Source organism: Lithobates pipiens, unplaced genomic scaffold, assembly GCF_037356315.1.
Source record: "Lithobates pipiens isolate NorthernLeopardFrog02 unplaced genomic scaffold, aLitPip1_a1.2 Scaffold_18, whole genome shotgun sequence".
In the NCBI taxonomy this organism is placed as follows: Eukaryota; Metazoa; Chordata; class Amphibia; order Anura; family Ranidae; genus Lithobates; species Lithobates pipiens.
Genome location: NW_027507758.1, coordinates 364905536 through 364932962, shown reverse-complemented (window position 1 = coordinate 364932962; position 27427 = coordinate 364905536). Strand labels below are relative to the sequence as shown.

At 43.3% G+C, this 27427-nt stretch overlaps 1 protein-coding gene across 1 annotated transcript; it reads right to left on the bottom strand.

Annotated features, from left to right (window-relative positions):
* Positions 1 to 132: 132 nt before the first annotated feature.
* Positions 133 to 27427, bottom strand: LOC143988204 (dynein light chain Tctex-type protein 2B-like). Its single transcript, XM_077487585.1, has 5 exons — positions 27267 to 27427; positions 18168 to 18301; positions 15247 to 15316; positions 7834 to 7897; positions 133 to 416 (listed from the first exon to the last, which is right to left on the bottom strand). Exons 1-5 carry the CDS (start codon positions 27347 to 27349, stop codon positions 369 to 371), a joined length of 399 nt encoding a protein of 132 aa, XP_077343711.1. The 5' UTR covers positions 27350 to 27427; the 3' UTR covers positions 133 to 368.

Here is a 27427-nt window from a genome sequence, read left to right as displayed (position 1 = left end):
ACGTTCATGTCACAACAGAAGCAGGACAACCACTGATGCATTTCACAACATCATTGTTGCTTAGTCATAGCTATGACTAAGCAATAATGATGTTGTGAAACGCGTTAGTTGTTTGTCCTGCTCGTGTTGTCACATGAACATTGACTATTCTTTACAATAAAGGCCTTTATCAGAGTGCGGCTATTCAGAATCCATTTCTTCAATATTGCTTGTGCTGGGCCTGCACTTAGCTTCCACTTTCTTCAGTATACCACCTGGAGTGGTTCACCCATTTGTTTTATTGTAACTATGGTGTTACCGTTATGTGACACATTGTTGCACAATAAAAAAAATTAAAAATATCCATGCGAATATTAAATTGAGTCTTCTTAATAGTAAAAGCATCCAAATGCAGCTGCAACGCAAAACAGGTACTCCTGGAAGCAAAAAAAAAAAAACACATTGGTAAAACGATAACATTACTGCTTGGAAAGTTTGCACACATCTGCCTAATTCACACTGCAGCTGTAATTGTAACTGTACATACAAGAAAATACTTCAAAGTGGCTTCTTGAATCATGCTGCAGGTTTGGCACATTCCAAAGCCCTTGTCGGAGATTCCGACAACCAAATCCGTCGGATTTTGTCCGACTGATCTTGTCCGAAACTGTTGCATACACACGGTCGGACAAATCCGATCTTTCAGAACGTGATGGCGTAATTTCGTTACAATGGGACTAGTAGCCAATAGCTTTGATGTGGGAATTTGATCTGAGCATGCGTGGCACTTTGTCCGATCGGAAATTCTCTACACATGATCGGAGTATGTCCGATTGGAGCATTTTGTCAGAAAATATTTCCGGCAAGTTGGAAAATTTGGTCCGACAGATATTCAGACGGAAACAGTCCGATGCAGACCACACACAGTCGGAATATCCGACAAAACGCTCCGATCGGACACATTCCGTCGGAATCTCCGACCGTGTGTACAAGGGCTTAGAGACCATTGTAAAAGATTTATAGAACAAAATATGGCTTTGATTGACCTACACAGGTCAGCTTGTATCTGTATTTCTCCATACATTAATGTGAACAAGTCCTAACAATTCCAAAGGAATCATTCATAATTACTATAACAATAGGAATCTTAGCGATTACCTAGGAGTTGTTGGCTTTGTTTTCTGAATTTTTCTTAGATGTGGAAACTCCTCATTATGATAATCTTTGTAACTTTATAAAGCAAGGCACTCCAGGTCGCCAAAAATTAAAATTTCCCATGTCCCTGCTTTTGTCCCGACAGGGATAATGTGACTTAAAAGTGGATTTCCAGGAAAAAAATTTTTTTCAACGTAGCACAGTGTAAATCAGTTACCTTTAATACTCAGCATCCTATGCCCACAGAGATGCTCTGTACTATACAAATAACAGCGTCACTGACGTCAGATACTAATCACAGTGCTCTTCTTCCGACACAGAGACTGAGAGTTCCAGCTAGTACAATGCAGGATAGTATAGTCTACATTCTCCTCCCTCTCTCCTCATCCATCCACAAAAGCATTGGTTTTTCACTCAGTACAAGGTGTTTTGTGAATGGATAAGTTGAAATAATCACGGAATTCGCAAAGAGTATCTATGACACTCTAGAATTCTGTCCTGCCTCCACACAAATGTTGGTGTAAGTGGTGTACATGAATTTGTGGCAATCACTGGGCATACTGAGGCCAGAGTGTCCATAAGGACATCCCATTGTCAGTGCAGCTCAGTTCCTTCCCCCCAGCTGCAGCTGTCACACAGGCAGCACAGTGACCAAGAAGTTTTGAAGCTGGGTGGGCAAGGCCTGATGGAGATTCAGAAACACCAGTTTGCCATTGGATCTGCTCTCTTAGTGATTGACAGTAGATGGCATTGCTAGAGGTCCCACCGCCATTCCATCCTGGACTGGTGGCTTTCTGTCTAAGTGCCACTAGCAACATCTGTTATTTCATTTTTCTGTGAATTTTTATTGTGAATCACCATTTAATAGGAAACGCAGTCTGCTTACATAATTTGTAATAAAAACATCTGCCATTCTGAAGCTTCCCTCTAAAGACTTTGCATATTAATTTATTCTGTACTTGTCAAATATGCTGCAGAAATCTCCCTACACCGAGTCTGGCTGCAGCCATTTTAACTGAGAGCAACTGAAGCTGCTGCCTGTTCACTTCCTGGATTTACACAGACACACCTCCAGCTCTGCAGCTTTCATTGGCCCTCTTATGACTCATCCCCCCCTCCCCCCTTCCTGGCAAATTCTCACAAGAGTGAGAGAGAAAGCTGTGCATTATGTGATAAGCCTAGGCTAATGACCAGACAAGAAAGAGGAAGTGGGCTGTATAAGGTATTTACTGGCAGAAAAAAAAATGTTTTACTATTCAAAGATAAAACAACAAGGGCAGAAGATTTAATAGATGGAAAGTTGAAAAAATGACTGAAGGTCCGCTTTAACCACTTGCCGACCGCCGCACGCCGATGTACGTCGACAGAATGGTACGGGCAGGCATAAGGGCTTACATGTACGTCCTTGCCTGCCCGCCGGTCGGGGGCCCGATCGGGCCCCCGCCCGGTGCCTGCGGCGGTCGGTATTCGCTCGGGAGCGATCCCGGACGAGGGGACGGCCATTCATTCATGGCCACCCCCTCTCGATCGCTCCCGGCGAATGAAAATGTCCGGTGACATCACTTCCTCTCCTGTAATGTAAACACAGGAGAGGAAGTGATGTATTCTCTCCTCCGTGTCGGTAGTTTTCGTTCCGGCACCGAGGAGAGAGGTTCGGTGAGTTGCACCAACACACCCCACATACAGTAGAACATGCCAGGCACACTCACACCCCCCCTTTACCCCCGATCACCCCCCAATTACCCCTGCCCCCCCAGTCACAGTGACACCAATTGCTTTTTTTTTTTTTTTGCATTGGTGTCATTTGTGACTGTAATAACTGTTAGGGCAGTTAGGGTTAGCCCCCTTTAGTTCTAATGTGCCCCCCTAACCCCCCCAATAAAGGTTTAACCCCGTGATCACCCCCCGTCGCCAGTGTCACTAAGGCTGGGTTCACATTGCAGCGGTTTATGAGAGCGAATGTGATTCGCACCGCACTGCAGTGCAAATCACATCCGATCTCTGTGCGATTCGAGTTCAGCCATACAGATAGTATGGCTGAATTCGTGTCGCACCCGCCGCACCCGCCGCAAATTCGCACGGGACCCTTTTTTTGGCCCGCAGCAGAATCGGATCGCATAGGTGTTCACACCATGCGATCCGAGTTTGCAGATCGCACTGCGATATGCGAACTGATCTGGGGGTGTCATTAACATTTCACTGACACTCCCAGCAGTTCGCATAGGGCAGCGTGAACTGCCGCCGGGAGGCATGCGATGCGGGAACCCGCCGCGGATTCATGGCGTTCCCGCATGCTCCAGTGTGAACCCAGCCTAATAAGCGATAGTTTTTCTGATCGCTGTATTAGTGTCACAGGTGACGCTTGTTAGGCAGGTAGGTATTTAGGTTCGCCGCAGCTTTTTATAGCGCCAGGGACCCCCATATACTACCGCATAAAGCCCCCTGATTGCCCCCTAGTTAACCCTTTTACCAGTGATCACCATATAACTGTTACAGGTGACGCTGGTTGGTTAGTTATTTTTTTATAGTTTCAGGGCACCCGCCATTTATTACCTAATAAAGGTTTAACCCCCTGATCACCCGGCGGGTGTCATTTGTGACTGTAATAACTGTTAGGGCAGTTAGGGTTAGCCCCCTTTAGTTCTAAGGTACCCCCCTAACCCCCCCAATAAAGGTTTAACCCCGTGATCAACCCCCGTCGCCAGTGTCACTAAGGCTGGGTTCACATTGCAGCGGTTTATGAGAACGGATGTGATTCGCACCGCACTGCAGTGCAAATCACATCCGATCTCTGTGCGATTCGAGTTCAGCCATACAGATAGTATGGCTGAATTCGTGTCGCACCCGCCGCACCCGCCGCAAACTCGCACGGGACCCTTTTTTTGGTCCGCAGCAGAATCGGATCGCATGGGTGTTCACACCATGCGATCCGAGTTTGCAGATCGCACTGCGATATGCAAACTGATCTGGGGGTGTCATTAACATTTCACTGACACTCCCAGCAGTTCGCATAGGGCAGTGTGAACTGCCGCCGGGAGGCATGTGATGCGGGAACCCGCCGCGCATTCGTGGCGTTCCCGCATCGCTCCAGTGTGAACCCAGCCTAATAAGCGATCGTTTTTCTGATCACTGTATTAGTGTCACAGGTGACGCTAGTTAGGCAGGTAGGTATTTAGGTTCGCCGCAGCTTTTTATAGCGCCAGGGACCCCCATATACTACCGCATAAAGCCCCCTGATTGCCCCCTAGTTAACCCTTTCACCAGTGATCACCATATAACTGTTACAGGTGACGCTGGTTGGTTAGTTATTTTTTTTATAGTTTCAGGGCACCCGCCATTTATTACCTAGTCTCACTAGTGTACCCCTAAATTTAGGGGTGTCTACTTTCCAAAATGGGGTCATTTGGGGGGGGGTTTGTGCCATCTTGGCATTTTATGGCCTTCAAAACTGTAACGCCCTTAGAAAGCCTGAAGGCGGTGCTTGGTTTTCGGGGCCCCGTACGCGGCTAGGCTCCCAAAAAGTCCCACATATTTGTTATTCCCGTACTCAGGAGAAGCAGCAGAATTTATTTTGGGGTGTCATTTCACATATGCCCATGGCATGCGTGAGCAATATATCATTTAGTGACAACTTTGTGAAAAAAAAAAAAAAAAAAGTTTGTAATTTTCCCGCAACTTGTGGCAAAATATAAAATATTCCATGGACTCAACATGCCTCTCAGCAAATAGCTTGGGGTGTCTACTTTCTAAAATGGGGTCATTTGTGGGGGTTTTGTGCCATCTTGGCATTTTATGGCCTTCAAAACTGTAATAGGTAGTGAGGAGTGAAGTCAAATATTTACGCCCTTAGAAAACCTGAAGGCGGTTCTTGGCTTCGGGGCCCGGTACGCGGCTAGGCTCCCAAAAAGTCCCACATATGTGGTATCCCCGTACTCAGGAGAAGCAGCAGAATTTATTTTGGGGTGTCATTTCACATATGCCCATAGCATGTGTGAGCAATATATCATTTAGTGACAACTTTGTGAAAAAAAAAAAAAAAAAAATTAAAGTTTGTAATTTTCCCGCAACTTGTGGCAAAATATAAAATATTCCATGGACTCAAAATGCCTCTCAGCAAATAGCTTGGGGTGTCTACTTTCTAAAATGGGGTCATTTGTGGGGGTTTTGTGCCATCTTGGCATTTTATGGCCTTCAAAACTGTAATAGGTAGTGAGGAGTGAAGTCAAATATTTACGCCCTTAGAAAACCTGAAGGCGGTTCTTGGCTTCGGGGCCCGGTACGCGGCTAGGCTCCCAAAAAGTCCCACATATGTGGTATCCCCGTACTCAGGAGAAGCAGCAGAATTTATTTTGGGGTGTCATTTCACATATGCCCATAGCATGTGTGAGCAATATATCATTTAGTGACAACTTTGTGAAAAAAAAAAAAAAAAAATTAAAGTTTGTAATTTTCCCGCAACTTGTGGCAAAATATAAAATATTCCATGGACTCAAAATGCCTCTCAGCAAATAGCTTGGGGTGTCTACTTTCTAAAATGGGGTCATTTGTGGGGGTTTTGTGCCATCTTGGCATTTTATGGCCTTCAAAACTGTAATAGGTAGTGAGGAGTGAAGTCAAATATTTACGCCCTTAGAAAACCTGAAGGCGGTTCTTGGCTTTCGGGGCCCCGTACGCGGCTAGGCTCCCAAAAAGTCCCACATATGTGGTATCCCCGTACTCAGGAGAAGCAGCAGAATTTATTTTGGGGTGCCATTTCACATATGCCCATAGCATGTGTGAGCAATATATCATTTAGTGACAACTTTGTGTAAAAAAAAAAAAAATTTTTTTTTTGTCATTATTCAATCGCTTGAGGCAAAAAAATAAAATATTCAATGGGCTCAACATGCCACTTATCAATTTCCTTAGGGTGTCTACTTTCCAAAATGGGGTCATTTGGGGGGGTTTTGTACTGCCCTGCCATTTTAGCACCTCAAGAAATGAGATAGGCAGTCGTAAACTAAAAGCTGCGTAAATTCCAGAAAACGTACCTTAGTTTGTAGATGTGACAACTTTTGCGCAAACCAATAAATATACAATTATTGACTTTTTTTTTACCAAAGACATGTGGCTGAATACATTTTGGCCTAAATGTATGACTAAAATTGAGTTTATTGGATTTTTCTAATAACAAAAATTAGAAAATATCATTTTTTTTCAAAATTTGCGGTCTTTTTACGTTTATATCGCAAAAAATAAAAATCGCAGAGGCAATCAAATACCATCAAAAGAAAGCTCTATTTGTGGGAAGAAAAGGACGCAAATTTTGTTTGGGTACAACATTGCATGACCGCGCAATTACCAGTTAAAGCAGCGCAGTGCCAAATTGTAAAAAGACCTCTGGTCATTTACCAGCAAAATGTTCCGGTCTGAAGGTGGTTAAATACTGCACTAATAGTATTTTTCTTGTATGTAGTGCTTCCTTGTAGCTCTAAATACTGTTCCTTGTGGATCTAAATACTGATACTGACCCCTGGTGGAGCGGAGAAGTACAGTCCTCGCTTTTATTATAGTGGAGAGAGAAAGATTATGATGGATACCATATAAAAGGCACGTACTGCATATGCCAATACCCTTAAACAAAATGACCTCTTGACTTGGATTCATCATGAAAATTAGCAGTGCATTTCCACTTCTCATAGCTGTACATCTGTAGTATCACTACTGTGTTGCTCTCAGAGAGTAATTCAGGTAGACCACCTGCAATATTGGTGACTAGTCGTTTTTTCAAAGTCCAAGAAGTAAAAGAAGAGTATCTATACTGTGCTTACCTTTTCGACAGCCCCTGTTTTCAACGTCAGTTGCTTTGCTGCCCCTCTGCAGCCACTGGAGTTGTTTGCCGCTTCAGGGTGTTTCGCATACTGACATTGAAGCCGGAGAGAGGAACCACAGTGTCCGGCCAAATGAGCGGATGTTCACACATGAAAGTGTGAAATACTTGAAGAGTTCAGAAAGCAACAAAGCGGCAGACTTTGAAGACACAGGTTGCCAGAAAGGTAACTAAAGACACTCTCCTTTTACAGGATTTGTTTACAAGTAATCCTGTAGTGACAAGGACACTCTACGGCTGCCAAGGTCTACCAGATGTTTTAAGATTTTTTTTTAATGAAAGTACAGGAAGCTTTGCAATGGACACTGTACTGTATATCTATTTCATTTACAGTAATACCTCGAATTGCGAGTAACAAGCGTTTTCGCAATACAAGCTATTTATTTATTTTTTTAAATCATGACTCGGTTTGCGAGCATTGTCTTGCAAAACTAGCAGGATTCAAGCCTCTGTGGTGTGCAGTACGTCATTTGGCCAGAGGTGTCGGTAACACTCGGAGCCGAGTGGATGCAATCGGAAATACTCTGTTCCCGGGTGTTTCTGAGTGCATCCAAGAGGTTTCTGAGTGTCTCTGGAGCCACCCCCCCCACCTCTGGCCACATGCGGCATTGCATACAATAGAAGTCACTGTGGAACGAATTATCTGAATTTCCATTGACTTCTATGGGGAAGCTCGCTTTGATACGAGTGCTTTGGATTACAAGCATTCTTCTGGAACTAATTATGCTCCTAATCCAAGGTACAATTGTATTTACAAAAAAAAAAACACCACGATTTAAATCTCTAGATTAGAGTTTGGTAAGTTAGTAGAGAATTATGATATGTCTTACATTCATGAAAACCTCTTCAGCGTAACTATCGGTATCTGCATCCCAGAAGCACCTGGCAGCCATTCTGTAGGGAAAGAAAATAAACACATTTCCATAAAGCTTCTTGTAAATGGCAGATAAGGGCTACTGAAAGATGAACTTACAAAGATGCATCTCCCACCCCAGTCCTCCTTCCCTGTAACTAAGTCACTGTCCAGGCAGCCTGTATTTACAGTACCCAAAGAACAGTACTTCCCAACAGTACCTCCCAACAGGTACATGTCTGCCATGACTAGACGACTAAGTGTAACAGGCCATGAAAGTATCAGTGACAACAATACGACACGATAAGCATCCACCCATGAATCCACCCAACAAATTTAACTTTTTATAGAAAAGTATAGTGTTATTCTATTTTCTTTATTTTTTATATTTGGAACTAAAAACTATTTTTGCGGGCCTGTGGCAGTCTGGATGGGACAGTGACTCAGTCTGGATCTGGACTGCAGTCCACCATTTACTGACGCCTGGTATAGAGTATAAATGGATTGCATGCCTATGCATGAAAGACACAGATGTGGAGTCCATACATAGTTGCCAACTTCATAAACAGAAGATCCTATTCTAGGGGTTCTTATTATTGTTTTTTTTTGTATATATTTTGTTTGATGTGTACTCTGTTGCTGAGATCCAAAAAACACTAGGCGAGAACTGCGAAAGTAGGAGCAGGTACCTTTTAGGGGGTACCCACTCCCAGAAAAAAAAAAATGATGTTACAGTAGATGGGAGGAGGATAAGCATAACTGTAATTATAACACATATGAATATCACACTTCCATTTACTGGCTGAAGGTGGAGCTGTAGACTCTTTTACTGGTTTACTTGCCTATTCTTGTTCCATTTAAAAAGCCTGTGTGTTTGCAGAGCTCAGTTGTGCAAACTAAAATGTACCCATACAATTGAATGACATAAAGGGCTGCTTAGATGGGGTATATGGAATTTCAATCAGAGTTGCAGACAGACAGAGATAAAGACAGAAAGCTCCCAATGTGTTCTCTGGTTAAAAAAATCCATAATGCGGGGTGTGTCACTAGTGTCATGGGTACACCCCATATTAAATGTTTATTTTAAAAATGAAGATTTTACACAATAAATTATGAATGCCATCAAGGGTAAAGTACAAGGTGAAAGTGGGGCTCAAAAGAGATTAGTGATGAGATAAATGTCTGAACATGTTTTTGCAATGGTAACTGAACATTAAAGTGTGTCCACCCTCACATATACCCAGTGAAGTGATGATACACAGGGATGAAACAAATCTCCCTACATAAGTTTTACATGTATATCTGCTGTCTTCAGTTTGCTATATTATTTAGAAAGTGCACATTGTGTTAGAATTTTCACTTCCTCATTCAGCAGTAGGAGTGTAATCTCGGCTTACACTGGGAGACAACTGATTGGAGGAAAGGCTTACACCCCCTCCACATAGGTAGAAGAATGAAGATACTTTCAGGGCTGTGCTGTGACAAGACAAGCTCTCAGCTAATCTATGAATAGCAACCTCCCCCAACTCACATTTTCAGTTGCTTTTACCTCCCATCTCTGAGAACTTGTCAAAATGTATCATGCTGATAACAGAGCAGCAGAAACACACGGGACTTTGGAGAGAGATAAGAAAACACTGCAGATATATGTGCATAGGTCAAATTTCATGAATCGGGTTTATATCAAACATGAGTGTAGCCCAGCGACAGCTTCTGCAGCACGTTATTTTTTGCATTTTTGTACTTTTTAGTGGAGAGTTTTTGGAGCGACACCATACATTTGAATGGGCATTACTCCGCTCCAAAAAAGCTCATGTAGCAAATCTTGGCACAGAGCCAAGAGTGTTTCGATTTTTGCCATGATTGTATCGCATTTTATCGCTGGATGATCGCGGCAGAATTGCACTGTGTTTGGGGTGCCATTAAGAAATAACGACATCGCAAATGCGTCCCACGTCTTGCTGCGATTTTGGTATTGCGTGCAGAATCACAGCAATTCTGCCCACGATTCAAATCGCCTAGGTGTGAATGGAGCCTTAAAGAGGAGCTCCAGGCTCCGTCACAAGAAAATAAAAGTCAACAGCTACAAATACTGTAGTTGCTGGCTTTTAATATTAGGACACTTACCTGTCCACAAATCCAGCTGTATATTCACCAGACAATTTTTCAATTGGCTCTTGGGTGCTGCCGCCATTTTGGGTAATGGAAACCAGCAGTGAAGCCTAATGGCTTCCTAGCCGGTTCCCTACTGTGCATATGTGAAGCACGCTGTGCTTTGTACATGGCATGGCAGCTGGGGAAGGAGGAGGGGGGCCGAACTTCTGGATGACTTTGCTGCAGCGAAGTCATCTGGAAGTGGGAGTGGGTAGCGGTCAAAACCAGGTACCTGTCCCCACTCCTCCCGAAAGGTGCCAAATGTGGCAATGGAGCGGGGAGGAGGTAAATAAGGGAGTCTTCCCTTATTGGGTGGAGCTCCACATCAAAATAATATTATCACTACTTCTACTACTCATATTATTAATAATAAAGTTACACCAAAACTAAACTCAAACAGACTAAAAGACATGGACACTAAAGCTGGAGAGTGCAAAATCTGGTGCAATTCTGAATAGAAACCAATCACCTTACAGTTTTTATTGCCAAAACTTAATTGAACAAACTTAAGTTAGAAGCCGATTGGCTCCCATACATAGCTGCACCAGATTTAGTAAATCTCCCTCATTCCAGAATGTGTGTTTTTTTAGACAGAAATGGCAGGAATTTAAAGGTGGAACAATAAGGTGTATTATTCATAGGAAAATATACCCCTGCTGTAAATTATAAGGATTTTAGGATTCTAGGAGAAGTCCAGGGACCATCAAAATGATTCCCTGTAATACACCAAAACACTTTCAAAGAAAGACTGTCATAAGGCGCAATTCATTAAACATGTGTTATTTTGCTTCAATGATAGTTACTTTCAGCTAGGGATGCACCGAAATTTCGGCCGCAAATGGGGATATTGGCATTCAACCGATAAGAGATAATGGCATCAAAAACGCATTGCAATTTTACTGCTAATTTGCGGCGATTTTGCTGTGAATTCATAGTGATTTTGCCTCGACTTTACTGCAAATTCAGTGCGATTTTGGGCCGATTTTACTGCTTATAGTGTATTTTCCATAGGTCATGTGACTCAGAAACCACATCATATTACTGATGCGTTCCTGCTACGTTTTCAATGCATTTGAACTGGGATGTGCGTTTTTTGTGCGTTTTTTTAACTGACCAAAAATGCACCAAGCTGGATTTTTAACACCACAATGGAAGCCCAACAGACCAGTGTGAAGACAATTTTCTTGTGCTAAAGGTGGCAATAATGATATTAAAGTAAAACGTTGACCTGGACCCTTCGTAATAATTCCAAGAAATTTAACGTAATTTGGGATCCGTGGATCACATATATTTCTCCACTGTGACTTGCCGCTGGTTGACCCTCCCTCTTTTCCTCTTTTCTTTTTTCTTTTTCTCTTCTTTTCTTCTCTCTTTCCTTCTTCCCTATACCTACTGTCTAACAAGATATTTTTATAATTTGTAAAAAGGTCAGGCACCATTCTGTGCGGTCGTTCCTAGTGGAAGGGGGGTGTAGGGGAGTTCTCCCCACCCTCCTTGTTTTTCTTTCTTTCTTTTTCTTTTCCCCCCTCTGTTCTGCTCCGTATTCTGTTCTGTTATTATTCTTGACAATATGGGTATTAAAGATTCTCTGGACAAGATCCAATTGGGTCTAACAGAGGGTGGGATGTGTTTGTATATTTGATTGGTGGAACACCATACTTTTTTGAGCTACTTTGTAATGCGTAATCTACCATTATATCGATTACGTTTAGCCTATTTGCCTTATGGTTTTACACTCTCATGTTTTACTGTTGATTGACCCGGCTGCTGTGTGGGATAAGGGTCATATTTTTCAGATTTTACTTGTTCATTGACCGTATTACTTGTGATATTTTCTTCCTGTCTCACCTTGATTTATAAATAAAAACATATTGAAAGTAAAGTAAAACGTTGAATGTAATACAATAATATATATATATATATATATATATATATATATATATATATATATATATATATAAAAAAAAATTTTTAATTGTAATTTTCGGCTTCAATTTTCAGCCAAGTGCATCCTGCATTTTCGGTGCCAAAATTTCCATTCAGTGCACCTCTAATTTCAGCCATATAACTTATTTTCAGCTCTCACAGCCCCACTTTGCTAATAATAATGGTTGACAGACTCCATAGAACTATACAGTACATACTTCCAAATGTCAATTTATCTAAGGCTTGCATTGCTTGCGTTTAAGTAAAAAGGGATTTAATTAAAATAACGTGAATTAACAGTAAGATCCCTTTTTACATTGAGCCACGGGCTGTGTTAGCGGTAAATCGCTGATAGTTTTAGTGGTGCTTTACCGTCATTTTAACCCCCGCTAGCGGCCGAATAAAGGGTTAAATGGGCACAAAAAGTGCCACTGCGCCTGCAAAGCGGGCAGGGGCGGTGTATACACCACTCCTCCACCGCCCCAAAGATGCCGCTTGCAGGACTTTATTTTAACATACTGCGAGCACAGAGACATTTTTCAGGTGCTTTACAGGCACCAGTAAAAAACGACTCCAGTGTGAAAGGGGTCTTAAACTGTCTAGACCAGTGTTTTTCAACCAGGGTTCACTGGCCCCCCTATACTATTCTCTCCTTCCCTGCTGTGCTGTTCTCTCCTGCCCCCCCCCCTGTACTGTTCCCTCCTGCCCCCCCCGTACTGTTCCCTCCCTGTGTAATGTTCCCCCCTTCTCCCCCCCATACTATTTATTCCTAGAACCCCTGTACTATACAGTTCTCTCCTGGCCCCCCCTGTACTGTACTGTGCTCTACCCCCCCCCCCGTACTGTTCCCTCCTAAATCCCCCTGTGCTCTGCCCTGCTGACCCCCTGTACACTGCTTATCTTAGGTTTGACCCAGAATTGAGCATCTTTGCAAAAAAGCAAGCATACATTTCACATTAAGGAGGTAAAATTGAAAATGTATTCTATTGCTTAATGCTATTGCTAAGCATATTAGCTGTTAAACAATGAGGGAAAATATTTGATCCCCTGCTGATTTTGTACGTTTGCCCGTTGACAAAGAAATGATCAGTCTATAATTTTAACAGTAGGTTTATTTTACCATTGAGACAGAATATCAACAAAAATATCCAGAAAAACACATTTCAAAAAAGTTATAAATTGATTTACATTTTAATGAATAAAATAAATATATTTGATCCCCTATCAATCAGAAAGATTTCTGTCTCTCAGGTGTCTTCTATATGGGTAACGAGCTGAGATTAAGAGCACTCACTTAAAGAGTGTTCCTAATCTCAGCTTGTTACCTGTATAAAACACACCTGTCCACAGAAGCAATCAGATTCCAATCTTTTCACCATGCCAACACCAAAGAGCTGTCCAAGGATGTCAGGGGAAAGATTGTAGACCTACCCAAGGCTGGAATGGGCTACAAGACCATCGCCAAGCAGCTTGGTGAGAGGGTGAGAGCAGTTGGTGCGATTATTCACAAATGGAAGAAACACAACATAACTGTCAATCTCCCTTGGTCTGGGACTTTGTGAAGATCTCACCTCATGGAGTTTCAATGATCATGAGAATGGTGAGGAATCAGCCCAGAACTACATGGGAGAATCTTGTCATTGATTTCAAGGCAATTAGAAGAAATGGCCGCACACCACTGTAGATCAAAATCCTCTTTATTTGGACACCCCAAGAATTACAGGCATCAGAATGCTTGGTAGATGCATTTTGCACACTTCACGTGCACTTAGTCATCACTTGTTAATGACTAAGATCACGTGAAGCAATTTTGATCTCCATTTCTTCTAATTTCATTGTGTGCAGAGGCAAGCACCTGCTGGATCATTAGGTTTCCTTATCTCACCTGGAGCGGCGTGTTTTCTTTTTTCCAATGATTTCAAGGCAGCTGGGACCATAGTCACCAAGAAAACAACTGGTAACACACTACGCCGTGAAGAACTAAAATCCTGCAGCGCCCAAAAGGTTTCCCTGCTCAAGAAAGCACATGTACAGGCCCGTTTGAAGTTTGCTAATGAACATCTGAATGATTAAGAGGAGAACTGGGTTAAAGTGTTGTGGTCAGATGAGACCAAAATCAAGCTGTTTGGCATCAACTCACCGCGTTTGGAGGAGGAGGAATGCTGCTTATGACCCCAAGAACACCATCTCCATTGTCAAACATGGAGGTGGAAACAGTATGCTTTGGGGGTGTTTTTCTGCTAAGGGGACAGGACAACTTTACTGCATCAAAGGGACGATGGAGAGGGCCATGTACGGTCAAATCTTGGGTGAGAACCTCCTTCCTTCAACCAGGGCATTCCAGCATAACAATGACCCAAAACACACGGCCAAGGCAAAAAAGGAGTGGCTCAAGAAGAAGCACATTAAGGTTGTGGAGGGGCCTAGCCAGTGTTCCAGACCTTAATCCCATAGAAAATATGTGGAGGGAGCTGAAGGTTCGAGTTACCAAACGTCTGACTCAAAACCTTAATGACTTAGAGGAGAGGGACAAAATCCCTCTTGAGATGTGTGCAAACTTGGTGGCCAACTACAGGAAACATCTTACCTCTAATTGTTAACAAGGATTTTGCCACCAAGTACTAAGTCATGTTTTGCGAAGGGGTCACTTATTTCACTCATTAAAATGCAAATCAATTCATACATTTTTTGAAATGTGTTTTTCTGGATTTTGTTTGTTGTTATTCTGTCTCTAATTGTTAAAATAACCCTACCATTAAAATTATAGACTGCTCATTTCTCTGTCAGTGGGCAAACATACAAAATCAGCAGGGGATCAAAAACTTTTTTCCCCTCACTGAATCTACAGCTCGCTGATCACATCGAAGTTCTGTGAGCTGTAGGGTTTCCTCAAAGGTAAAAAGGTTGAGAAACACTGGTCTAGACTGTTTATATCAATGTACCGATGTACATTATACTACACTTAAAATATTAAGCCTGTGGGTCTCAGCATGTGATACATGCACCCTTGTGGGTACTTTGACATAAAAAGTATGTAAGCGGTGAGCTGTATACAACACAAACTAGAATTTTTTTTTGTTATTTTCAAACCATGTAGTACTTTGACCACATTGATATAGAAAAAAAAATGTACACATTTTGCACACACCAGGGCCATACGTGGCAATTTTCTTTGGTGTTAAAAGTACACTTCCTGGCACTTCAAACTTTAGTAAACTAGGCTTAGTGTCCACTGGAGAGAACGCAATACCATAGTTAGTATAACAAAAATATAAATTATACTGAACAGAAGTAACATAACAAAACTTACTTTACTCCTTCGCCTCTCTGTTCACCAATCACAACCTGAACCACCATCTTATACCTATCAAAACCCATTTCTGTGGGAAAGGACAAAAGAAAATTATGACAATTAAACTATAACTCAATTTTTTTTTTTACATTGTAAATTTCTACTTAATGTGGAACATTTTTCTTGATTGTGACCGACACATCTAAAGTGTCTGTACTTATATGTAATATGTCAGTGTATACTGCTTATGGATAAATTGAGGCAGCAATGTATGCGGCAATCTTTTTATTTTTTGTAAAATCTACACAATTTGTTAACAAAAACCGATTTGACAAAAAAATAAAAAAAAAGTGTAACTTTAGTCAAAAAATAAGGTCCTACTAGATCACTTCAGGCTGTAAAACACCTTGGTATACCATGCAACAAGTGGGTTAGCCGCAGGGTGCTATACAGGTTCAGGTCCATGGTGCATTCCAATGGCACCCAGACCCTGAAGGATATGCTCACTATGATGGGTGAAGCCTGGATGGGACAAACAATGTTGGTTAATTCTTCACATCACATGCTGGCTACAGTGCACCCATCACTGGCTAGATATACTTAACCCTGCTGAGCTTTCACATACGCCTATTTGCACAAAAAATAAGGCAATTCCTAGAGAGTCTTTCCCTATTTTGTTTAAGGCAATTGGGCTCTATACTGTATAATGACTGGTCCGACTCCGAGAGGTTATTCACTTTTCTGGCATTTTTTCTACCCTTACCTTTGTACTTTTTGGGGAAAAAATCCAAAAAGAAATAGACTGTTCCCACTTTCGACCCAACCATTTTTGAACTAAATAATTAATCTACTATTTCTATTGAGGGCATTTCCTCCTTTTAGGGATTCTATTGATAGGCATGTGTAGATTTCTGAAGTCATCCTTTGCTCTTGCAGGTGTGGTCCCTGCAGAGCCAACTATTGCCACCTCATCTGTTGCCCAGACTATGAAGAACTAGACTGAAGATCTATTTTTTTCAGGAGACAGTTCACTTACCTCCCAACTTTTTGAGATGGGAACAAGGGACACTTATTAGCAAAAGTATGTAGGCATAGGACAAACCTTGCTGGCATGCCCACTTAAACAGCAGATATACGAAAAAAAAAGTTTAAAGTGGTTGTATAGTCCTTTTTGGGACTTTTACCTACAGGAAAGCCTATAATAAGACTTACCTGTAGGTAAAAAAAATATCTCCTAAACCTGTACGGTTTAGGAGATATTCCCCTCGCAATGCGCCGCTGACTGCAGCGGTGCATGCGCACAAGGGATTCCCGGCTGACAACCCGGCAGACGACAGACGCTGCCGGAAAGAAATCTCCCGCGCGCATGCGCGGGAGTGACGATATCGCTGCTCCGGCCACTCACAGCGTCGGAGCCGCGATACCCGGAAGAAACGCTGAGGGAACATGTCAGCTCCCTCTGCGTGGATCGGACCAAATGTCGTTCTAAGGTAAGTATTTCATAATGAGCTAGTATGCGGTGCATACTAGCTCATTATGCCTTTTCCTTTGCAGGTAGGAAAAAAAAAAAAAAAAAAACTAATCAGCGGGTATACAACCGCTTTAAGTTAAACCCACAAGTGCTTTTTTTCCCCTTTATACTGAATTTTAATATTTACAAATGCAGCAATTTAGAAATTGGATGACAGGTTTAGCACTGGGAAATACTTTAGTGCATTTTATATACAACTATATAGATCAGATCAAAATGAGGGACAAATGAGGAGGAAAGAGGGCCAGAGGAACTTTGTTCCAAATCAGGGACAGTCCCTCAAAATCAAGAACAGTTGGGAGCTTGGAGTTCCCTGTCTGCAAGATTATAGCTCTTGCCCTTGGCCCTACTATTCTGTGTAGACTCAATGGAGAATGTGATTTGTCAAATCTCCAGAATGTAATTTCTTTCTGTGCAGAATCTTATAGCTAAGAATGAGTTTGTTTTACCCTGCTCGGGAAAGGTGTGTTTTGTGCATAGCCTCTGAAGGTGAGCTTCTCTTTTGAAAATCCCTTAAGGAATTAATTGAGCAAGGGGCTTTCTACTCTACCGTCCACATATATACCCCCCTTTGATGTATCTGCTCTGTTTGCCCCTTCCAGGCATAGTCACGTACTGCAAAGTCCATCCTTTTTTGTCAGACCTTCTACCTCTAAGCCCAGTGGACCTGCTCAGAAGCCTTCTTCACATTAAAGGTTCACCATAACACCTGGAGGTAGGGGGGCTACTAGTGAAATTTTCTTCAGCTTATAACAGAAATGATCCCGGCCTTTTTATTTCACTCTCTTTCTTTGGGAAAGGTAGACAAAGTGTTTCCCACTACCCATTCCTACTTGCTGAATGTTTCCCTACAGCTCCATGCAACTTTACAATCACATCACAGGGGGTGGTAATCTCCTTCCCTTTTAGCAAGAATGATTACTCCCCACTGGGCACAGTCTGGCCCCCCTGAAGGACAGTAAACTGTCTCTTTCTTTGGAAAGAGACCTCTGTCCTAACACCTTGAGCTTGTATTCCTTATGCACCTTCTTTGCAAGAATTTGCTCTTCTTCATTCCTCACTGTGACCTTCTGTGTCCAACTTTAGCAGGGAGCCGTCCATGCCAAGAAAACACAGTGGTTTATTGCAAACGGATATATTCACTTGCAATAATCGCATCCTAAATGGATCAACTTGGGTACAATCAGCTTGCCCATGCATGGTTTGAAACTGGGTCATTCCCTCCCGACCCCGCCGATATTTGAACCACCTATGGCCAGCTTTAGGATATGCACATATTTTCAAAGTAAAATATTTAAACAATATTAATACAGAGTTTTGATTCAGTGATCAATGCTCGATAAAAATATTAAATATAACCAATGTGACTTTAGCACTCCTTTAACATATTGCCTCTTCTTTTTAATACCTTTCAGTTTATCCTTTATTGTCTCTGACAAAAATCGAGTCAGTTGTGGAACCTCCTCTGGAATATACTGCTTGCTTTTCAGTTCCTCCTTCAAAACAGATCGAATGCAGTCCTTTACTGTTGCAGTTCTAAATCTGAAAACAATTGTAGTCTAATTTATACCAATAAAATGCATTCATGTTAAAGAAACCTTACAAGTAAAAAATAAAAACAATTGTAAAAATAATGTATTGCTACTTAACCCTTTATTGCTTTAATCAGTTCTTTTTTCCCCTTAATTATTATTTGTCTGCTGAATTTTTTATTTCGATCTTTTTTTTTTTTTTTTTTTACTCCAAAATTTATTTATTTTTCTTTGATAAAACACAAAATACGAAAATTTAAAAAAGTCCCTTTCTGGTTTGCAAATAACTTGCATGCCAGAAACATTTTAGTGTCGTCATAAATGGGACAAAATTATAGAATTAACTGTATACTTTTTATTTACAGTAAAAAACATTTTAACACTTTAAAAAAATAAAAAATAAAATAAAACATGGTTTCATTTGTCTATAAATTACATAGAAAATAAAATTAGGATTTTTGGTTTACCTGTAAAATCCTTTTCTTGGAAATACATCACAGGACACAGAGCATCTTCCTAATCCTTACAGCAAGGATGTAAACAAAAAAAGTAAAAAAAGGCAGGAAGTCTCCTACCAGGCATGTCACCTTCACTTTAGGAAAGGCTACACATAAACCAGAACAGGATAGAAACTCACATAACAGCCTGCAACACACGCTAACCAACGGTAGCATCCTCAGTGGCTCTAACATCCATCTGGCAAAAGTAAAGAATAGCCTAGGAGGCACAGACATTCCTGGTAGAATGAGCAATCACTGAAAACAGTGGAACTTTTCCTCTTAAATCTTAAGCGTCGAGAAATAATCTAAGTCCATAGAGAAATCACAGATTTGGAAGCGGTGTGACCATTCTTTGGACCCTTAGGTAGCACAAAAAGTGAATCAAACTGTCGAAGACTGATAACTGCTGATTGCACAAACCATTTCCATATGAGTCTTGTCCCCCTCGTCCATGGCTTAGGACAAAATCATGGTAACACAATGTCCTGATTTAGGTGGTAATAAGAAACCACCTCAGGCAAAATTGGCTTAGGCCAAAGAACCACCTAGTCACAGTAAAGCACCAGGAATGGTTCTTTACAGGAAAAAGGCAGCTAATTCTGAAACTCTATAAACCAAATCTGTTAGAAGGGCTAAAGAAAGATCCCAAATGGGTTCAAAGGAGATTGTACCAAGTTGAAATCCCACTAAAGTACCAAGTTGTGTCCTGACTCTTGATCATACTTAAAACCAATCTCTGGTCTACTCTAGACTGTAGAAAGGACAAGATGCAACCCACAACATACTTGCAAGGATGAAACCCCTTAGCTTCACACCAAGCAATGTAAGATTTCCATGTACAGTGGTTGTTGGGACCTGGGCTTGGGCCTGGGACCTCTGGTGTGTCTGGCGGTGACTCTGCTTGCTGGGCCGCCTGGGGTGCTGGACAGCTCCTTGGACAGCTCCTTGGACGGCTCCTTGGGCGGCTCCTTGGACGGCTCCTTGGACGGCTCCTTGGACAATTCCTTTGGTGATCTTGTCTTGAGTCTTGTTTGCCTTGAGCCTTGGGCCCTTTGCTCCTCCCGTGAACTTCCTGTGTGGGCCGTGTCTCTGCACTTCCTCCTTGCCGGAGTGTTGTGCCATCTCCAGCCTGTATCTCGTTCCCGTCTTCGCTGCTGCCGCTTATATTTACTACTGCTTGTTATCGACCCTTGGCTTGTTCCACGACTACGCTTCTGCCTGATCCCAATCTGCAACAACTCGTTACCGACCTTTTTGGCTTGCTTACTGACCACGCTCTAGTTTGATCCTTACCTGTTCATCCGCTACTGAACCCCGGCTTGCTCACCTCCTGGTGGGGCTATCCTGAGGACCGCGACCTGGCACTAACACGCAGCCAAGCCCATCTCCACCTTTGGGAGCTCTGGTGAATACCGGTTAGTGCTTAGACCCCGCACCTCAGGTGAACCCGTGCCATCAGCCAGGGTGACCTGTGTGAATATCTGCTCTGCTGCTATAGCTATTGGTCTCTGAGCCTGACTCCAGATCGTGACATAATATTCTGGCCAAAAACATGGAGGCCGCTATAGCAAATGCCGTGGCTCCGTTCAGGCAGCAAATTGCTGAGCTGCAGCAAGAAATCCGCTTGTTTAGAGGCACAGTACACCCAACCCCGGAACCGGTATTTCCAGAACCGTTTGTCTTGATGCCTGAGAAGTTTGATGGTAATCGTGCATCCTTCTTTTGTTTTAAGATGGATTGTGAGCTTTTGTTTTCCCTTAAGCCTAGAACCTATGCCACTGACTATATTAAGATTCGTGCTTCCATCAACCTGCTCACTGGACAATGCAAAACATGGGCTCATCAGCTTTTACAGGAAAGGAGTCCAGTCTTGGATAGCTGGGAGGCATTCATGTTTGCTCTGGACTCTTATATTCCTGTTTCTAAGAAAACCAGAGTTCCCAAGTCTGCTCTTTGCTCACGTGGCCTGCGGGCATCCAGGGACAGGAGTACCTGGTACAGATATGACTCCATGCCATCACAGTATGTTCCAAGCCATGAAGCTGAAGTCCTTACCCCACAAAGCCTAGACGCTCCTAATGTCACACGCACACCTTCCCTGGGAGACGTGGAACCCATGCAGGTCGGGGCCATCCGGCCCAAGCTATCTCAAGGTGAAAGAGAGCGGAGGAGAGACCGTGGTCTTTGTTTTTACTGTGGGGGGAGAGGGCATCTTATCTCTCTCTGTCCAATTCGCCCACCTCGGCCAAAGGTTCTCCAAGTGGGTACTTCTAGGATCCTTCCTGCTGTCCCTGAATCTCTGCCTGCTATCCAGCTCGAAGTTCCAGTGTCGGTGTCCCCAGTCGAAGTTCCAGTGTCGGTGTCCCCAGTCGAAGTTCCAGTGTCGGTGTCCCCAGTCGCAGTTCCAGTGTCGGTGTCCCCAGTCGCAGTTCCAGTGTCGGTGTCCCCAGTCGCAGTTCCAGTGTCGGTGTCCCCGCTTGAAGTTCCTGTGCCAGGGACCCCGCTTGAAGTTCCTGTGCCGGTGACCCCGCTTGAAGTTCCTGTGCCGGTGACCCCGCTTGAAGTTCCTGTGCCGGTGACCCCACTTGAAGTTCCTGTGCCAGTGACCCCGCTACCTCCTGACTGTACCTATGCCTCAAATGGCACCATAGTCCGTAAGCAGGACCTGAAGACTTTCGAAAGAGCCTTGCGAGCGATGAAAGTATCAACAACTGGAACTTCTAAAACTAATAAAGCCCAAAGGAAATAGAATGTTAATGCACCTAGATTAACAAGAGAATTCCACCAGAGGTTCCCTCACAAACCGGGCCCTAAGACGTCCAGTGGACGTCTTGGGAGGAGGAGAGTACTGTTGGGACCTGGGCTTGGGCCTGGGACCTCTGGTGTGTCTGGCGGTGACTCTGCTTGCTGGGCCGCCTGGGGTGCTGGACAGCTCCTTGGACAGCTCCTTGGATGGCTCCTTGGGCGGCTCCTTGGACGGCTCCTTGGACGGCTCCTTGGACGGCTCCTTGGACAGCTCCTTGGACAATTCCTTTGGTGATCTTGTCTTGAGTCTTGTTTGCCTTGAGCCTTGGGCCCTTTGCTCCTCCCGTGAACTTCCTGTGTGGGCCGTGTCTCTGCACTTCCTCCTTGCCGGAGTGTTGTGCCATCTCCAGCCTGTATCTCGTTCCCGTCTTCGCTGCTGCCGCTTATATTTACTACTGCTTGTTATCGACCCTTGGCTTGTTCCACGACTACGCTTCTGCCTGATCCCAATCTGCAACAACTCGTTACCGACCTTTTTGGCTTGCTTACTGACCACGCTCTAGTTTGATCCTTACCTGTTCATCCGCTACTGAACCCCGGCTTGCTCACCTCCTGGTGGGGCTATCCTGAGGACCGCGACCTGGCACTAACACGCAGCCAAGCCCATCTCCACCTTTGGGAGCTCTGGTGAATACCGGTTAGTGCTTAGACCCCGCACCTCAGGTGAACCCGTGCCATCAGCCAGGGTGACCTGTGTGAATATCTGCTCTGCTGCTATAGCTATTGGTCTCTGAGCCTGACTCCAGATCGTGACAGTGGTAAAGCTTCCTTGACGTCACCATCTTGGCTTTCAGCAAGGTGGGAATAACTGAATCAGAGACTCTCCCAGTCTCTCAAGACTTGGGCTTCAACAGCCATGCTGTCAGAGTCAGCAACTGTAAACAAGGATGGAAGAAAAACTTGTGACAGAAGGTTGTGTTAATCCAAAAGGATCCAAGGACTGTCTGCCACCATGTTCAAAAACGTCAGAATATTACGTTCTCCTGGACCAAGCCAGAGCAACTAGAATCACTGGAGATCCTTCCACCCGAAACATGAGAAGCAAACAAGGTCAAAGCTGTAATGGACAAAAGGCATATATCAAGGAGAACTGGTTCAAGAGTGTCTCCAGAGCATTCACCACAAACACTGGACGTCCTGGAGTTGAACCTGTCCAGCTTCACATTGAGCCTGGATGCCAGGAGATGCAAATCCAGGGTGCCCCCACCGTTGACAGAGTTCTTCGAACACCTTGGGGTGTAGAGCCCACTCCCCAGGAAACAGTTATTGACAGCTGAGGAAATCCGCCTGCCAATTTTCAACCCCTGAAATATGCAAGGCAGACAATGTAGGGACATCAAGACAGCACGAGATCTACTTTCTCCTGGGTTGTCCAACTTCTGGTGCCTCCTTGATGATATATGTATGCCACCCTTTGACCAAATTAAGTCTGTTGTCTGTGAACACCTTTAAAAGTCTATGGTTTCAAATGTATCAATCTATTAATGATTTATGTATGCCACGGCCATGGCGTTAACTGATTGGACCCTTACAGGAAGGCCATTTAGCTGCTCCAACCAATGCAGAAGAGCAAGATGAATCATCTTCAGTTCCAGGATGTTAATGGACAACAACCTCTCTTGCAGTGATCACGTTTCCTGAATCAAGAGAATGTCCAGAACACCCCCCAACCCGTCAGGCTGGTGTGTTATCAGAATCTTCCAGGAGAGGGGGAGAAAGGACTTTCCCATTTCTAGCATCTGTAAGGATATCCACCAGTCCAGAGACAGAATCATGCTGGGATGCAAGGACATCGGGAAGTCAAATGACTGCATTCTCTTGTCTCAAGCCACCAAAATATTCCACTCTAGAGGCCCAGAATGAAATTGGGTTAAAGGTACCACCTCGAAGGAGGCCATGATCTTCCCTAGAATTCTCATATACAAGCAAAATTAGGGATTTGTCAGAGACAAGAGCAAGTCAACTAGAGACAATAGACAAGACATTTCTCCAGTGGGAGGATCACTCATGCCTGAGTGGTATCCAGGGTCAGGTCCATATATTCCAACCTTTAGGCCAGGATTAAGGCAGATTTCTGTAAGTTCACCCATCCAAACCCCTCCTGAGTGTGTACTGTGTGAGATGCATTGGTCGCCAGCAGAGAAGCAGATTGCTCCCTCAGAAGCCAGTTATTTAGTACTCTATATTAGGGATTCCTCAAGACTGCAAGAGTCCCAGAACCAAAGCCAGGACCTTGGTAAACTTTGAGGGAGCTGTGAACAGGCCAAACAAACAGCAGGGCCACAAACTGAAAATGGCCATCCTCCACAGCAAAAAACCTTTGTTTAGTGGGGAGAAAAATATGAATGTGCAGGTAAACATCTCTGATATCCACTGATGCCAGGAAATCTCTGTGATGGAGAGGGGCCACCACTGACTGCACCGACTTCTGTACATGCAGAAAATTGTTGAGGCCTCCGAGATCCAAAATAGGGTGAATATCGCCTTCTGAACTGTGAAGAGTGTCAAGTAAAAGAGCAAAAATGTTTGTCTCCTGGAAAATGAATGATGATTGAAAGCAAGTAAGAGAAATTCTTTTCAGCAGCTTCAAAGAAACACTTGAAAACATGAAGTGTGGAGGGGGAAAGATCTGAAATTCCAGCTGGTAGCCGCAAGCCACTATATTGCAAACCAGCTTGTCTGCAAATGCCCCCTGCCAAATCTCCACAAATCTTCAGACTTCCCCCCCACTTGAACAAGTAGGAGCGCCCCTTCATTTTTAAAATAACTTATTCTCCAGCTTAGCAAGCTTCAAGATCCATGGCTTCTTCAGGGAACTGGGACTAGTGCTTTGGCCTAGAACCAGAGATTTTCAAAATAAATGATTTGTAGAAGTAAAAGGAGCAGCAGTTTTACCCTTCTTTCTCAGCAGTAACAACGTTTTTCTACTCCCGATATCTTTTGGATGTAATCATCCTGAACAGGGCCAAATAAATTCTCCCCTGGAGAGATATATACATACATACATACATACATACACACACACACATATATATATATATATATATATATATACACATATATATATATATATATATATATATATATATATATATATATATATATATATAAATATGCGTTCGCTTCTGCATGCAAGCACGTGGGGACGGGGGCACCTTAACTTTTGTTCCATATGGCAGGTAGGCCCTTAGTGAGTTGCTAAGATGTAGTCCCACAGTGCTGTGTGACCTGACGTCCCCCAAGACGTACGTTTTTGTATGATTGCTTTTGTTACATTTCACACTGGGAATTGCAGTTATGTGCTGTACGTTCCTGTGAGATTAACATGTAGTTCTGTGTGATGTAATTTCAGCCCATTTATTTTTAATGGGCTGAAATCGCACTGCACCACACCAAAAGTAGCGCATGTGCAACGTCTGGAAGCCCACTGCAACCGGATTGCAGGGTACTTCTCAACCATGCGATCTGCTAACGGTAAATACACTGCTTTTGCAACCTGTTTGGGGTGTCATTAACCATTCAAGGGGTCATTGTCATTCACCGTGGCAAAGTCAGTTGGAAGTATAGTCCCCTCCTCCTTCCCCCACCACTGGGCCATTCACAAAATCAGCGCGCTTCGTACATGTGCAGTAGGGAACCAGCGGTAAAGCTGCATGGTTTCACCATCAGTCTCCCTAAGACTCCTTTCACACTGCCAGCGTTCTTCAGGCACTACAGCGCCTGAAAAAAGCGGCTCCTTTCACTCCAGTGTGAAAGTCCGAGGGCTTCACACTGGAGCAGTGTGCAGGCAGGACGTCACAAAAAGTCCTGCCAGCAGCTTCTTTGGAGTAGTGAAGGAGCGATGAACTCACTGCTCCTCCACCGCTGCTCCCCATTTAAATCAATGGGGCAGCGCTGCAATACCGGCAGCATTTTGCGGGTGGATTTAACCTCTTTTAAAACTGCCCCACTCGGCCGCATAGTGCCGCTAAAACGGCACTAAAAATAGCGCCGCTTTACCACCGACGCCACCCGCGGCTCGGTGTGAAAGGGCTTTTAGTGGAGATGGCGGTGGCAGCGGCACCCAACAACCAATTGAAAAATCAGCTGGGGTGAAGACACGGCTGGATTCCTGGATGGATAAGTGTCCTAACCACTTAAGGACCAGGCCTATTTCTGACATCTGTTGTTTACAAGTTAAAATCAGTATTTTTTTTTGCTAGAACCAAACATTATATATTTTTTGTTTTGCAGAAACTCTAGAGAATAAAATGGAGATCATTACAATATTTTAATGCCACAGCATATTTGCGCAGCTGTCTTTTAAAAAACAAGAAAACAGTAAAGTTAGCCACTTTTTTTTTTGTATAATGTGAAAGATGATGTTACACCGAGTAAATAGATACCTAACATGTCATGTTTCAAAATTGCGCACACTCGTCAAATAGCGACAAACCACGGTACACAAAAATCTCCATAGGCGACGCTTTAAAAATTCTTAAGGGTTACCTGTTTCGAGTTATAGAGATCTAGTGCTAGAATTATTGCTCTCGCTCTAATGATCGCGGCGATACCTCACGTGTGGCTTGAATACCGTTTAAATATGTGGGAGCGACTTACGTATGCATTCGCTTCTACGTGCTAGCTCGGAGGGACAGAGCGCTTTCCATTTTTTTTATTATTTATTTTACTTTTTATTTTTACACTGTCCCTTTAAAAAAAAAAAAATTATCACTTTTATTCCTATTGCAAGAAATGTAAACATCCCTTGTAATAGAAATAAGCATGACAGGTCTTCTTTAATGCGAGATCTGGGGTCAAAAAGACCTTAGATCTCACATTTAAACTTAACAAAAAAATAAATAAAATTATTTTCATTTACTAATAAAAAATTAATAAGAAAAAAACTGTCCTTTAAGGCTGTTAGGTGGAAGTGACATCAGACATCGCTTCAATCCTTCAAAGGCATAGAGTCGAGTGATGGTCATCTTGCCCTCACTAACTTTCTGCCCATCGCTCCCGGGGGTTTGGATCGTTTCCCCCTTTACAAATGGATCCAGTAAATGGGGGGGGAATTACCTGGAAGCAGCATATGGGGGGGGGGGGAGGGGGCACCCCTCCCTCTGCCTATAAAAGGGGCATCCTTGCTTCTTCCTATAAAAGTGATCCCATGGCAAATCCGCCGCCGGAACCACTTTATCGGACGCCGAAAATGCCCACTGTGTAAAAAAAATACCGGGGGTTATGACAGCCTAACAATGGTATATAACATCAAAGTAACGACGTATATACACAGTGGGTGGTCTGAAAGAGGTTTTTAAAAGTCAGCAGCTACAGTATTTGCAGCTGCTGCTATTTGTCCCTGAAGAAGCCTGGAGTTAATATTGGCACTCGCTGCAGATCGCAACCGCCGTACATTTTGAACGCGGAAACGCAAACAGAGCACGGGATTCCCACACTGCATTCTGGTGTGAACTGCCAAAACAAGCATTTTACTGATAACTTATGCAGATATGTTTGTTCCAGAAAAAAAAAACAATGCCTTTAGAAATAGACACCTGTACATGAGAAATATACATCTGAAAGGACAATATATCCAAACAATGCGATAGAGGTGAGTAAGAAATCATCCCCCCACCCATGCTCCAGTACAATCACTCCAATCCATATTAACATGCCACCCACACTTACTTGTGCTGGAAGTTCGGACGAATAACATAGGAATTTTCACCACTTTCCCCCATTGTAGCGCTGAACAGCTTGTCCGTCACCATGACAACCAACCCCTTGGCGATCTCTTCCTGTAATGTGCGATCCGAGGCTTCCGGTTGATCACTAGGGTCTGTAGAGTG

What these genes read in the sequence shown, in the direction of transcription:
- LOC143988204 (XM_077487585.1), bottom strand. Translation starts at nt 27,349, where the DNA reads ATGGTGACGGACAAGCTGTTCAGCGCTACAATGGGGGAAAGTGGTGAA. An exon ending in CAGAGAGGCGAAGGAGTAAA is followed by an intron (nt 7,898 to 15,246) that starts GTAAGTTTTGTT and finishes CTTTCCCTACAG; the next exon opens with AATGGCTGCCAGGTGCTTCT. An exon ending in CTGAAGAGGTTTTCATGAAT is followed by an intron (nt 417 to 7,833) that starts GTAAGACATATC and finishes TTTTGCTTCCAG; the next exon opens with GAGTACCTGTTTTGCGTTGC.